Here is a 13,840-nt window from a genome sequence, read left to right as displayed (position 1 = left end):
AAATATAAACCTTTTGCCACCCTCACACACACTTGCAAGGGAGTTTAAGAAGTGGAAGAGAATGAAATTTTAAATTTTATACCCCAAAACTATGAAACCCACCAGATAGATAACACTGCTGACTAAGGCTTGCAGAAAATTTGTTCTAGAGTCTAAGAAACAAAGTGGGATGTTTTTGTCTTGCCACAAGCACGGTACAAGGAAGAAATTCTGGACCCTTGCAAGGAGTGAAGCCTCTGACATCCCTACTCCTTTTGTCTAGTCCCAGGCAATTCAACCCATTTTTTGACAAATCAAGTATTGACAAGGCAGACAAAAAACAGATAGCCAATGGTCAACTGTCCTAGACAAAAACTGTCTTAAAACTATTGCTATGCATAATCACCTTTTATTTACTGCAAAGAGTACTTTAGTCTACACTTGAGCCAAGTGGTCCATCTGTGCCAAGCTTATTCTGGTTTCTTTACCATGAAGCAACCAGAAGCATAGTTATTATCAGTTGATAGAATGCAAGTTCATTTCAAATCAAAAACATTCTAGCTTTCTATATCTGTCATAACTTTATCATGCACACCACACAGACAGCCACATAATATTTACATTAATAAATTATGAGGCAGGGCAATTTATTAGTCACACCAAAAAAGCCAGTCAAGGTCACAAAACCTTCTTGTGGCTGAATAATACATGTATCTTTCTCATTCTGTAGTTTCATGAAATTATACGCAGACATTTGATTATTTGCCTCTTCTTTCTCTGCCCCTTTGAGCCCCATGGAAACTGAAATTTAGTAAGCCCCTAGGAACTGAAATCTAGTAATGTATAATCTTGATTCACTTGCCAACCCTACCCACTCAGTGTATTCCTGACTAAATGGCCCAGTCCCTCTCCACACTTAAGTCCCTCCACATACAAATCAATGAAAAATGGGGGAAAATTCACAACCACATTCTAACATAGAAGAGAAGAATCCAGAAACTCAAACAATTGGAATGGGAATAACATCTTTTAGTTTGCACCATTGTTTCACAAGACAAAACAGGAGAAAATCCCGAGGAACCAACCACACAGGGGCCTCACTTGGCAAACTTAGGCCATAAATCAATGTAATTAATTTTCCCTTCACTGGTGAGGATATATCCAAATTTCTGTTAATCTTTGAAGTGCAGGAAGCAAGGGGGACTTATTCTGTACACAGGAGACTGATAATCTGAAAGAGTTGGCACAAGTGGTACTCTGCACAAAATTAATTCTACTAATCAGGCAATCCATTGTATTCAAAATGAAAGCAATTTTATTGATACTGTATCATTATTTGAGAGGTAAACTCTTCACAAATATGTTTATATGTTCATTTAGCAGAAAAGTTCAAGAACAATTTGTAGTGGTATTCATTCCACCTTAATGTATACTTGAAATTTGTGAAAAAATGTAATTAAAGAAAGAGAAACATGACCAAAGGAAGCTGATGCAGCTTCAAAACAAGCTTATTTAAAAGTAAAAAAAATGTACTAATGTATTGGGCATTATTTCATGACATTCACCTACAGTGTTTTCAAATTTGTTTATACAATAGAAAACAGTTTTTGTCAAATCAATTATAAAAAATCAATCTAATGTACTCTATGTACAGCATTTTACAATTAAAAGTACAAAAGTTCTTTCTTGTTTGAAACACTGATCAAAGAAATAATGGCCAGTATAGTTTGTGTATTTCTTGCCAGCAAGTGCTACAAAAAATATTAAACTTAAGTGCTAAGGATACCATACTAGATGGATAGGATCAAGGAAAGCTCTCTAGTAGTGCTAAAGGAGGTAACAGTTTTCCTTTAGTCAGATAAATTTGTGGTTATTTGGAACCAAAACCCTACCATGAACTGGTTATGCACTTTCACACCCAGTGTAAAATATTTGTCAAATAACAAGTCTAGACTGTCGTCTTTATCAAAATGAATTAACAAATAAAATGATTGTGATTTTCAAAAGAATAAAGAATTCTGACCATGGTAGGGTAACACTTACCCCACATGGACACAGTATAATACAGAAACTTGAGAAAAGAAATGTGTAATAACCTACATCTTTAAGTTACCTAGTCCTTTAAGGTTCTGACTGTTCACCTCAGGTGTAACAGAGACAGGCCAATATCCCACATTTGTTTGGGAGATGGCACGGTTCTGATTGGTTATTTTATCTGGGATAGCCCAACAACCTTTCTGACTGACTTTGAAGTGCCACATGATGAGCACAGCTGTTAAAATAACAGCTACAAGAATAAAAATGATAAGTAACTTCATAAACGTTGATATTCCCTGATCATGCAGCATATTGATGGTTGGAGTCTTGGTAACATCCTGCTCATCATCTTCATCGTCAATCCTGAGTCCACCGCCCAATGCACTCTTATGGCATTCTTTTCGTTCTTGATCGACATCATCATCGGCATTACACAGGGGCAGGCACTCTCCTAAATCACAATGGCACAGCATTGAACAGTTGGGACACAAAGTGTTGAAGGGTTCCTCACATCCTTTCCTACAAACTTTGCTGCACATTTTAGAATCATTTGGTGTGATGTTCAGATGATCTTCACATGTGCCATAAAGTCTAATGGACCACTTTTTGAACTCTCCCTCAAAACCCTTAGTATCAGTAACCTCTAACTTCCAGAGGCCTGCAGGATTCTCACCCCAACTAAACACAGTCATAAATGGCCAGTTTTGAAAACCATGACTAGAATAATCTCTGTCTCTTGGGGCTAAAAGCTCGGATTTAGTACCAGCAGGTGAAGTTAAAACAATTCTTAACGAGCCTCTTGATTTATGACTCAGTGTTATGTACACTCGTACATGTTCTAGTTTCATAACACAGTTTATCTTTCTTGAGCAGCCAGAACTTAGAATTGTTGATGTGAGAGTCCCTTTGGCTGGGATCTTCTTGTTATCCATGTGATCCTGTTCTCGGCACATGTGTTGCTCAGGAGCAGGTCTCCAGGTAGGAGAGGTGGCTGCTGTCACAAGAGCATCTGTGTCTAACACTCCAAACCCATACTTGTGATTCACACGATATCTAGCACCATTTTTCTGCCAGCCTTTGTCCAGCCGATCAGTTACTTTGGAAGTCTCAACAACAAGATGCTGCAAATCTCTCCAGCTTAATTTCGGATTTGCCTCTAACACCAAAGCAAATATACCTACCATAGAAAAATGTATTCTGATTAAAATAAATGAAATCTTTATTAAGCAACACTTTTTGAAAAAAAAATCCGCCTAATAATAAAAAGAAAACAAAAAACTCCAAAAAGATTCACAAACATCTGTATTATGATCACAATTAAATCAAGCTAGTCAACTTTTCAATCCCACAAAGTGATGCCATAAAAGCCCGCAGATAAGCTGCAACCCAAATTTAGGAGCTCAAATTTGAAAAAAAAGTTTTTTGATAGAAATCAAAAGAAATCCAAAGTTGAGTCTTGAGAAGTCTTCTTCATCCACTGTTCATCAAACACAAACTCATCATTAACATTGCAATAGAAAATACTTCAAAGTGTTACCCGCAATTTTAGCATTTTAAAATAATTAGCATCATTTCTAGTTTCTACCAACTTGGACATATGATTGGTCTTTTTCTGGTCTTTGTCAACAGGAATTTCTTTATTCAACACAATTTTTGTATAGACTTTTACATTACAACAAGAATGTGAGCAGAACGTTCGAAGCTTAGTAACCAGGCATTAGATCGGACACAATGGACATTCACAACACCTTTATCAAATGTTTCCACAAATTAGCTGCACCCCCAATTTCTAGTCACAATTTTTGAAAAAAAGTGTGGCTTATCCATGGGCTTTTGTGGTACTTTGGTAGAAACACAAAAGAAACTTTAGACAAACAAATTCCAGAATGATTCCATAATTTTTTGTTTTGCATAAAACACAGGTGAATCTGATGCAAAATGATGATTGTAATTGTAAAAATCCGTTATTTGAACTTTAACAAGATCAAACATCTCTATAATGAAGGCTTTAAGTTCAAAAAGCAAAACTTATAATGTAGAAGCAAAAGTAATAATGATCTCAAACATAATACAACCATCTGAATATATTGTAAACTATGATACCAATAGTATTCAAACAAGTGTCATGAAAATCAATATTTCATGGCATTTTAATATCTGGTATGACAAACACTTCATTTACTTATTTTGCAGTGGCAGCTGTAGATATCAATAACAATAAAGAAATCAAATATGTCTCAGTTGCTGCCAGGTTGGTATGCCAATTATCATCTACCAGCCTTACAAAGGCCACAATAATAATATAGAATAATATTGTTTGATGATAAAATTTTTCTTTAAACAGGTACTTTATAAAACATTTGATATTGGAAACACTTTGATGTTGTCAGGGTTTCTTGAGCAGACTGACCATTAAATGAAAGTATGACCATATACAGGTGATAAATTATTATTTATAATCCAAAGAATAGCTGTCAAACTAATAGAGTTTAGAATATTAGCCAAACAGAACAAAATAACCAAGTCTACTAATAGGTGCAGACATTCAGATCCAAGCTTAGTTACTATAATTAACGGCCATTTACTCGCACAGCTGATTACCCGCACCAGCTGATTATTGCATATGGCAAAAAAAAAGTCAACAGATTACCTACACCTTGAAAGCAAAGAAAATTTGTGCAAAATGGCTGTAGAATTCACAACATTTCCTACTCAACAGAATGCGAATTCGTGGCCACACTTTGTGCGAGCGATCATAATCAATGCCATGCTGAATTGTTGATTTCTCAACAAAATTGATATCTCCAGTTCTACTGGGCTTAACAAGTTTCTTAAAACGGGAAAATTCTCTTCGGCTCAAGCTAGTGTTAACTTGAAATTTGTTAGATGTGCTGGATACCCTTGGATTATTTCTGTCAACATCAAGGTTTGTTTACATGCGTGCCAATAAAATTTGTTCACCGCGCAACTAATTGTGTGTGAAATAAACTTGAGTAGGCATCATGTTTTCGTGCTGCTTCGTGGCACTCTTAATACAATAAAATTCATTTGAGAGGTGGAAATACAGGAGGGTGAGAATTTTTTTTTAATTCAACTACCAGTAGATTTCAAAATTGTCACATAACCCACACCTCCCGCAGTGACACATGTTTATGGAAACAGATTACCAGTGGGTAAACGGCCGGAAATTACAGTTCTACCAATAACTAAGAAATACAGGTACACCCTAGGTAACATTGAAATAATGATCAACCTCTTACAAAAAGGAGTTAATTTGTTATTGAAATCTTAGAAGGGGATTGCTCACACGATGTCTTTCAATCTCCATTACACTTTTTCAGCCAAAAAAATTTTTTGTCATGACAAAAAAATTAAGGTGGTCCAAACAAATCAGGCAATTTTTCATAAACATTTATCATATTCTTAGCACAACACAGCTGGTTAAGAATGTTGTATGCATGACTGAGATTACTTCATGTACTACTTATTCTCAACTTGACATATTAAGTGAGATCTTGTACACATCAGTGCACAATGGGGAGCATGGTACATCAGTAAAAGTAACAAACAAACAAACCTGCAGCCAGAGGAGCAGCAGCTGATGTGCCTGTGTGGCTTTTTGTGCACTGATGATGCAAATCAGTTGTAACAATCTGCTTGTCTGCCCCTCTAGTTTCACCACTGCTGTAGGTTACAGCAAGAGTTGATGGACATGGTTCTGCATACCACGGTGACTTGCCACGATCATTGACAGCGCCAATAGACACAGTGAAAATGCTTGTAATGTAGCCATCGCAGTTGCAGTAGTCATTGTAGTGTCCACCATTACCTGTGGCCCAGACAAAGATGGCTCCCAGACCACCACGTCCTTTTCTGATCCCTATAGCAAAATGTAGTGTCAGTTGTGTGCATATACAGCTAAAAACTGACTTAGTCAGCTGTTTCAATTAACTTCATAACAAAACTACTAACTTAAAACTAAATTGAGGCTAAAAGTAATTTTGGCAAATTTACAAGTCAATGCATCAGTTTCACCTAGCGCATCGCCACATGTTTCATATCAATTTGCCTGACAACTTTGCTGGATTTGTTTCCTTCCCTTTCTTCTTGTACCTACCACCCTTTCAGTAAATATTCACCCCACATCTCTGCTTATCAGTGATGTTGACAGTTGCTTGGAAGTGATTTGCAGCTTGGTCAAGATGATGACCCCCTTGCTTCCCTTTGTGCACCCACATTCTAGTATTGCACGCTTCATGTTTTAATGACTGTTACAACAAAATACCTTCTCTGAATGCTTTCTTGGCCATAGGACCTGGGCCATCCACAGTTCTTCCATCATCATCTGGGCCCCAGCTGCTGCTGTAGATATCAATGAAGTCTTTATTTAGACCTAGTGACCAGGCCTCGATGGCATCTGTTACATCCCCATCAAGCATTCTCACACCTCCAATGCGTGAATTGTAAGCCACACCTACTCCACACTTGTTGTTATTTACACCAGCGGCTACTTCCCCTGCACATCTGAAAATTAATTGGAAATAACACTGTTTATAGATAAGTTCTGCTGCCCTGTCTAACATGCCATATCTATAGAGAAAAAACTCTAGTAAAACCAAAACAGATAAATAACCCCAGCTAATAAAAACAAATGAATATATTCCAAAAGGAACCAGTACAAAATGTGGTAAAGCATAAGAACACATATCAATTTTAGTTATCAGAAATATCAGAACTAGACAATGAATGAATTAAGAAAAACAAAAGAACATTATATTTTCAAAGAAAACAGAGTGACTTGACAGTGTCTCCAGCAATTCAAGGATCTGTCGGGACACCAGCCAATTCTGACCAAAAAAAGGAAGAAAAGGTACCTTGTGCCATGTTTATTGATGTTGTCTCTGCTATAACGAGGCATTGGATCACTATCATGACTATTAAAGTCCCAACTAGCCTTTGCTTCATAATTGTCTTTAAGATCAGGATGAGTGTACTCAATACCATCATCCAAAATTGTAACAACCACACCGTGACCTGTGATATTTCTTCGCCATACTGGTCCCACATTGATGTCAAATCCCCGTGGTCCTACGGTTTGTCCTGTGGAATATTGATAAGACAATGTTATTCAAGATGTTTGAACACACTTTTGAAGTACCTGTCTGTCACTTACAATTCTGCACTAAATTAAGATGTTATTAGTCTTGACACAAGCACATGAAAAAAATTGAGACCTCACCTTGCCCCATGCTCAATTAATCCAATAAGAATTTCAAGACCAAGATCTAAATTTACCCATTTTCTTTCAATTTTATCTAGTTCAGTACTGTTTCACAAGTTTGTTTACTTTTTATAAATGAAAACAAATGTGTATACAAATGTATAAACAAATGTATCCCTTACATAGAATGCTTATCTAATGGAAACAACACTTGTAGAACTCACAAAAAGTTCATGCATGTGATTTCACTTTCATACCAAAGAAAAGTTTGACAACAAAAACATCCATTAAGTTAAATTTCCAGTAGTTTCTGATTACACAAATGCAAGCTTTCTTCAAACTTATATTTTAAGCAACACCAGATTTGCTCAAACAGTTTTACTGCAAAATTTATCATAAGGAATTTGTGCAAAATATGTTGTTGAAACCAAAGTGGAATGATAGTAGAATATTAATCTTATAATCCTATTTGACTTGTAGCATACCTTCTAGCCCATATTCTGAAAATCAGAGTGGATGAGTTGAAAAGGTAGCAAAAGTCAAGAAGCCCCAATTACATTAGGCAATTGTTTATTAGGTGAGAAAGTCACTGTAGTAAATAAAAAAAAATAACCCACAAAGAAGCTGTTAACTAGCAAAAGTTTACATTTCAAAAGATTAATAGGATATTAAGGCTGATCAAAGCAGCAGCATTGTTTATCAGGGCTTGCAGCATCAGTACTATATATTTAATTAGATAAATGATATGTATGTTTCTCAACATTGTATTCCAAATAAAGGCACTAATTCTCTCCCATTGCTAACTGTATTGGGCAGTTCATTCTTAAGAGCACCACACACTGTACTGTGTACATGCAGGTATGCAAAGCTGTAGTGAAAAGGGTCTTAAAAGATCACACTACATCCTATATAGACAGGGTGGCATATGCTATATTAAAAGAACTATTTATCATAGTAAGGGATAAACAAAACAAGGTAAATTCTTGGGAGAAAAGACTTGGCTAGTACAAGAAAACACAGGATTTGGATCTATGACTTCTTTGACCATGAACAAAAAAAGGTTTCATACAAATTTGCGAAAGAGAGAAATTTTGTGACTGTATTGAATGATATTTTCCTGCAGGCCACATTTTTGCCACATGCCTAAATTAATGTCATTAGTAAGTGCACTCTACTTTCAAGCTGAACACGAGCAGAAAAAATTTTAAGCTTTTTAAAAAAGTTTGAACTGTAAACATCTTGGACTTGCATGTTTAAATCAAGGAGTATTCAAGAGGCCACAAAAGTTGACAAAGAGCAGAGAAAAAAAAATGGATGTCCCAACAAAAGGAGTATTTCAACTATCAGAAACAAGCTGTAAGTATTGATACAAAAGATTAAGCTAAGCTTAGAACAGTTCATTAAGCTGACAGAACAATGTGGCAATACATGCATCGTCGTTCTTGGGTTGCACAAGTATCGGAGAGACAAAAATTCAACTTCAACGGCAGATGTACAGAATTTAAGTAAACTTGACCGTCTGTTTTTCTGAACATTACAGCTGAGTGTTCAACCTAAATTTGGCCAGTTTACAATCCCATTTAGTTAGTATCTCTCTGAGGTTAACAATAGGGCCAAAGGTTCAAGAAATCCCTCCTGCTAAGAAGCCACATAGTATATGTATCAATCTTTGGTCAGTTTAGTTGGTAATTGGACACTGGTGCCAAATTTCAAAAACCATCATCGATTTTAGATGCAAAACATGAAACATACATAAATTCACGTATGCGACATCCAGCGAAATGCAATTAGACAATGCCTGCTTATTTAATTAAAAAATTTCCTTTTTTCTACAACTAATTAATGTACATGTACTTGCTGTAATTCACATCAAACAGAGTTAGAACTGGGAAGTTGCCTTGCATGTTGACTTCAAGGATAATTTCTCAAAAATACCTTGAAAGGGTTTTCCTGATTGTTTTCTTCAGTCATAAAGCCCCCTACCTATTGGTATCTCTAAATGTTGTGATGGAAAAATAGAAATATGAGCTTTTTTTAATGCTGTAGGGCATATGCATCAATTTTTTCTGGATCCTCTAAAATTGACTTCTTCCTGAGGGAAATGCAGTCATGTCACACTTTAGTGAATTTAATTTAGTCAATTTAAGCAGAGGCTAAAGAGTCTGGAAAGGATTAAATATTCAAACAGTTCATAGTGCAGTTCTTAGATTCAAAGTATACATTTTAAGCTTCTTTAACACTGATGTAAGATGACAAATTTGTCACACAGAGTCCTGTTATCTCCAAAAAGAGCTCTTAACCATCTGCTCATTGGAAAAGAATGCCTGTCAAAAATACCAGCCAGACAAAAATTAGTGAACATGTTATTTTGAAGTCTTATCAATGGGAAATGATCTATATCTTCTGAGGCCAGGGGGTGACTAATCTAATGAACAGTGTAATTAGGGGTAGGCTGGATAGGAAATACATTCCGCATACTTGATTTGCATATGTGAACTTTTGGATTCGGGGAGCCCCCACAAGGCCAACCTATCCTGCAAAGCTGTGAGGCTTTTCAACACAGCCATAGTTCTTTCTCTTCCAGCCAATTTCAAACTGAGCAAGAGCTTTTTTCAAGTTAGCAACTGCTTCTGATGTTAACCACAATGAGATCTTTATATCAATTAGAGCAAAAGTCTTGTGATTTTGCTTTCTGAACACCTATGATTGACGAACACCCGATTACAAAGGCTTTCGTCAATGTCGAAAATATTCACCAAGTATAAGGCAATATACTTTATTTTGCTAAACAAAACATTCCTAAACAAATCGGCCATATTAATGTCCTTTCGTTTCCCGTCTAGGTCTTCGGCACAACAGCAAAGTTGACGAAAATTTAACAAACAAATCGAAGATGTCAAATATGGGTCGATAATTGAATGCTAACGATTCCCTTTGTGTTTCGAGAGGTTCTGTCAATGAAGTCCCTTGCAAAAATAGATACCAGCTAAATCCAACGTCCATGCCGTAGCTGAGCAGCTATGATAAGATAAAGGGATTGAAGTTTGAAATTTAAATCCACAGGCAAAACGCATGCAAAACGCATTTACGGGATAGAAAGAAATCGCTCGAATCGATCCAATTCGTTTAGAGAATCATTTGGTACGTTCAATCTGTCAGAGTACAATATAGTTCATGACCGTTTTACAGGGCCAATAAGTGTGTTTAGTTTCAAACTCTTAACTGTATTAGGTACACAGGAAGTTAAGGAATACTCACGAGGAATTTTTCATGGCCTAGCTTTCTTGAGGTGTTTTCGATCATGAAGATAGGGAATCAAACACACTCATGACTTAAAATTGTAAACAAGGAAACACCATGCATTATTCCACTGACTTGATCAAATTCAATCAAATTTTTCCTGCCCGATAGGCTGATTGAACTGAATTCTAACTCTTAGCGTCATCGACAACTTAATTTTACAGAAGGCAAAATGTCTTGGGCAGTCATGCAAAATAGAGATACCATAAATGTAAAATATTTCTGTCCAAACTCGAAATTCACACACAGATAAGTCATCTCATAAATCCACCGAACAGAATCAAGGCAGAAAAGCTTCCATTGGACAACAACTTCCCCAACCATCATCTACATAATTCCGCTTCAACGAGCCATAACTAAAGCTAGCTCTTGCTTACCACTAGCACAGACACATTTTCGACACGTTACATTACAGGGAGAGGAGATTTTAAATTCATCGTGGATCTATACATGCAAATGTTGTACTTACCTGAGTTGTTCAAATACCACTGATCTTTATAATAAGGGTCTAAAAAATATCCTCGTTTAGTCCTTCTCAAAACTTTCTGCTGGCGAGCAAATTTCACAAAAGGTTCACGTAAAAGACTGTTCGTGTGTTGCGGTGCACCTCTGCGAACTCGCCGCTTTCCGAGTGTTTTGTGTTCAAATAAGAAATGTCCAGGAAAGCCTGAAATCTCTCCTCTGTTTACAAAACCATTTTTCTCTGCCAACTCGTCGACAAATCTCTTTTCCCTTTCGACATAGACCACCCATGTGTTTCCATAAACATCTTCATTTCTTCGTTGCAGCTTCAAGGCAAACGAGTTGAACACAAGATAGGCTAAAATTAATCCTCCCTTGGCAACAAAAGCCATTTTCTCGAATCAGACGCGGCTAGTGCCACCTCTACAGCCTTTTCTAAAGAGCCATTTTTGATCCGATGATTACTGTTCTGGAAAAGGAAAGGACACTTTTGTCAACGTAAGCGTCGTCAGCCCAAGCGACGAATAAATTTCTGTGTTAGCATGCACAAAGAAATCTGGCCTCCAGGGTATGAAAACTTCCCGTGATTCACTCCTGTCGCACATCCGCGCACGCATTTACCACGTCGAATATGACTGCACGCGCGCATGTTCTGCGTGATGCACGTGTGATTCTGGCTTTTCCTTCAATCTCTCACAGTACTCATTGTGTTCATTTTTTAATTATCACAATCTTTTTTTCAAAATCTTCAACCGATTTAGTATCAAATTTTTGAATAAAAATTAATGAAGTTTAGCTGTGCGACAGGGAAGTTTCCCCACAAACTCTATTTCCGTTGGCATTTCGCTGTCCGCCTCTTTCCTTGTCTCCCCATCATCATTATCTTCATTCCCACCAACAGACCCACCACGCCTGGGGGCTTTCGCAACCTGCTCCCAAAAATCAAAATTCCTCAAAGATCAAGAAAGTGAAACCAATTTTCATTAGCTGTTTTTCTGTCTCAGTGAAAAAGCGAAACAAGTTTAATTTGTTTGACCTGACCTCTGCGAGTTGAAAGCACCACCCCCTAAAAAAATTAATGAGAGCGGTAAAACTCTTAAGAGGCGACAAAGTCTTTTAAGAACTGACGGTCCAAACGGTTATGGAGGATATGTCGGTGCTTTGATCTTTTAGAAGAGTTAACATTTTTTTAAAATGTTAGCTCTTTGAAGCATCACATTGAATAAACAATTCCAGAAGTCGGCAGACCGCCGTACCTGTGTCTAATGGACCTAAAATAAACATGACAGATGGTGCTAAGTGAGATGTGAGGATCCGTTTGTTTTGTTTTAGGTTTACGTGGGTCGGCACCAGACGTTTGCACACCTTAAAATCACCGCCCTTGAAAATGTTCTCATCCTAACCCAATCTTATTTCTACTTAATTGATTATAACTTCTTCCTTATTTGACCTTCCTTCTAAGGTAACTTCCGATCGAAGATGGGTTAAACATGGCAAAACAAAGAAGGAAGAAAACAGAAAACCATAATGCAGATTCTTCTTTTAATTAGAAACTATGTTATACGAGTCACATTAATCAAATGAACGACGTTACTTTTGTGTATTCCCATTAGCAGTTTCGAGTCGATTCATGAAAGTCATGGCCAACATCAAGCAAACTGTGGTAACTGTGGCGGAAATTACTGGGCTGGGGTTGGCTGCATGCCTCGCACGGATCCAGTAAGGGCCCGTGAAACGAGAATGCCGAGTACAAGCAGGCTTCTTGAGATGTAAGCGTCTACTGATACGAGACGAGCGCGCGCATACTCCAGGTTGAGAACTAATCCTTGTATATAAACTCTGTACACTAGCTAAATTTATCATTTGCCCTGAAAGTGTCTAAGAAAACAACGAGATCCTCCTCTGGAAACTTTACTTCTTGAATTGAATAGATGGAACTAAAAGTAACAAATTTTGTGGTGAAGAAATTGTTACTGAATACCGGAAACATGAAAATTGTGGATACGTATTCTAGAAGGTCTTTAAGTACTCGAGAATTAGAATAAAAGGAAAAATGAAAATTTCAACCATCGTGTCTTATCCGCATCAAGCAGTGTAGTGTTACCACACGATCACGAGTTTCTTCCTGAAGCTGCTGACCGTAGAGGGCCGGAAGAAAGGGGCTAAGAGTTACCAGACTACGAGAGACGCTAAGTTTTGCATGTAAAAATGTAAAAGATAGATTTAGCACTACAATACACGCAAATTCTAAAATTACATCTTTGATTTCGCTTACTTTCCCTCTAATCCCATTAAGAAAGGACCAGAAAATATCCCTCCTCCCAATATTTTCACGCTGAAAGACAGTTAAAAGTGGTCTTGAATCTCCACGGCCGTTCTGAAAGAAAAGCGTTTATTGGGAGTGTTTTACCATAAATTTGAGTGGGTTTCCACCACTTATCCGGAGAGAAAATGGAAGTTATCACAGCTGTGACTTCTCAGTTGAACATGCCGTGCCTAAATCTAATGCCATTAACACAACAGTTAAATTTAGGCCATGATAAGAGGTTTTTAATCCACCATTAGAATAGTGACGTAGGCATATCGTTTAACTTTACACTTTGGGTTTCCGTGCTCCTTAACTCGATAGAATGAAATGAAGACGCCAGGCATCTGATAAGGAATTTATCTCACAGCAGAGCAGCAGTAATTAGCGACAGTCGTCAACCAGTAATTGATTCGAACGAATTTCATTGCGCCCGGGATTCTTTGTGTGCGTGATTATAGCCTTCTATTCCCTTAACTGACTTAGCAATATCGCCTTCAAATAGGGATTCAATAAAACTAAAGATAATGAATCGA

The 13,840-nt window shown here is 37.1% G+C and overlaps 1 protein-coding gene and 1 long non-coding RNA gene across 2 annotated transcripts; one reads left to right on the top strand and one right to left on the bottom strand.

The window, feature by feature from the left end:
• Window positions 1-1,271: 1,271 nt before the first annotated feature.
• On the bottom strand, window positions 1,272-11,564 carry LOC111341237 (PC3-like endoprotease variant B). The gene is made up of 5 exons (XM_022948191.2): window positions 11,007-11,564; window positions 6,891-7,116; window positions 6,302-6,540; window positions 5,594-5,896; window positions 1,272-3,193 (listed from the first exon to the last, which is right to left on the bottom strand). Exons 1-5 carry the CDS (start codon window positions 11,389-11,391, stop codon window positions 2,076-2,078), a joined length of 2,271 nt encoding a protein of 756 aa, XP_022803926.1. The 5' UTR covers window positions 11,392-11,564; the 3' UTR covers window positions 1,272-2,075.
• LOC148735069 (uncharacterized) lies at window positions 8,459-12,604 on the top strand. Its single transcript, XR_015999023.1, has 2 exons — window positions 8,459-8,593; window positions 12,462-12,604. It is a non-coding gene; the product is annotated as an uncharacterized LOC148735069 (long non-coding RNA).
• The last annotated feature ends 1,236 nt before the right edge of the window (window positions 12,605-13,840 follow it).

Source organism: Stylophora pistillata, chromosome 3 (assembly GCF_964205215.1).
Source record: "Stylophora pistillata chromosome 3, jaStyPist1.2, whole genome shotgun sequence".
NCBI lineage: Eukaryota > Metazoa > Cnidaria > Anthozoa > Scleractinia > Pocilloporidae > Stylophora > Stylophora pistillata.
This window is presented reverse-complemented; position numbering and strand designations above follow the sequence as displayed.

Bases quoted from the DNA above. Each gene is read 5' to 3' on its own strand.
- LOC111341237 (XM_022948191.2), bottom strand. From the start codon at position 11,391: ATGGCTTTTGTTGCCAAGGGAGGATTAATTTTAGCCTATCTTGTGTTC. The intron at 7,117-11,006 runs GTAAGTACAACA...AATATTCCACAG, and splicing joins GTGGTATTTGAACAACTCAG to GACAAACCGTAGGACCACGG. The intron at 5,897-6,301 runs GTATTTTGTTGT...ATTTTGCTATAG, and splicing joins CAAGAAAGCATTCAGAGAAG to GGATCAGAAAAGGACGTGGT.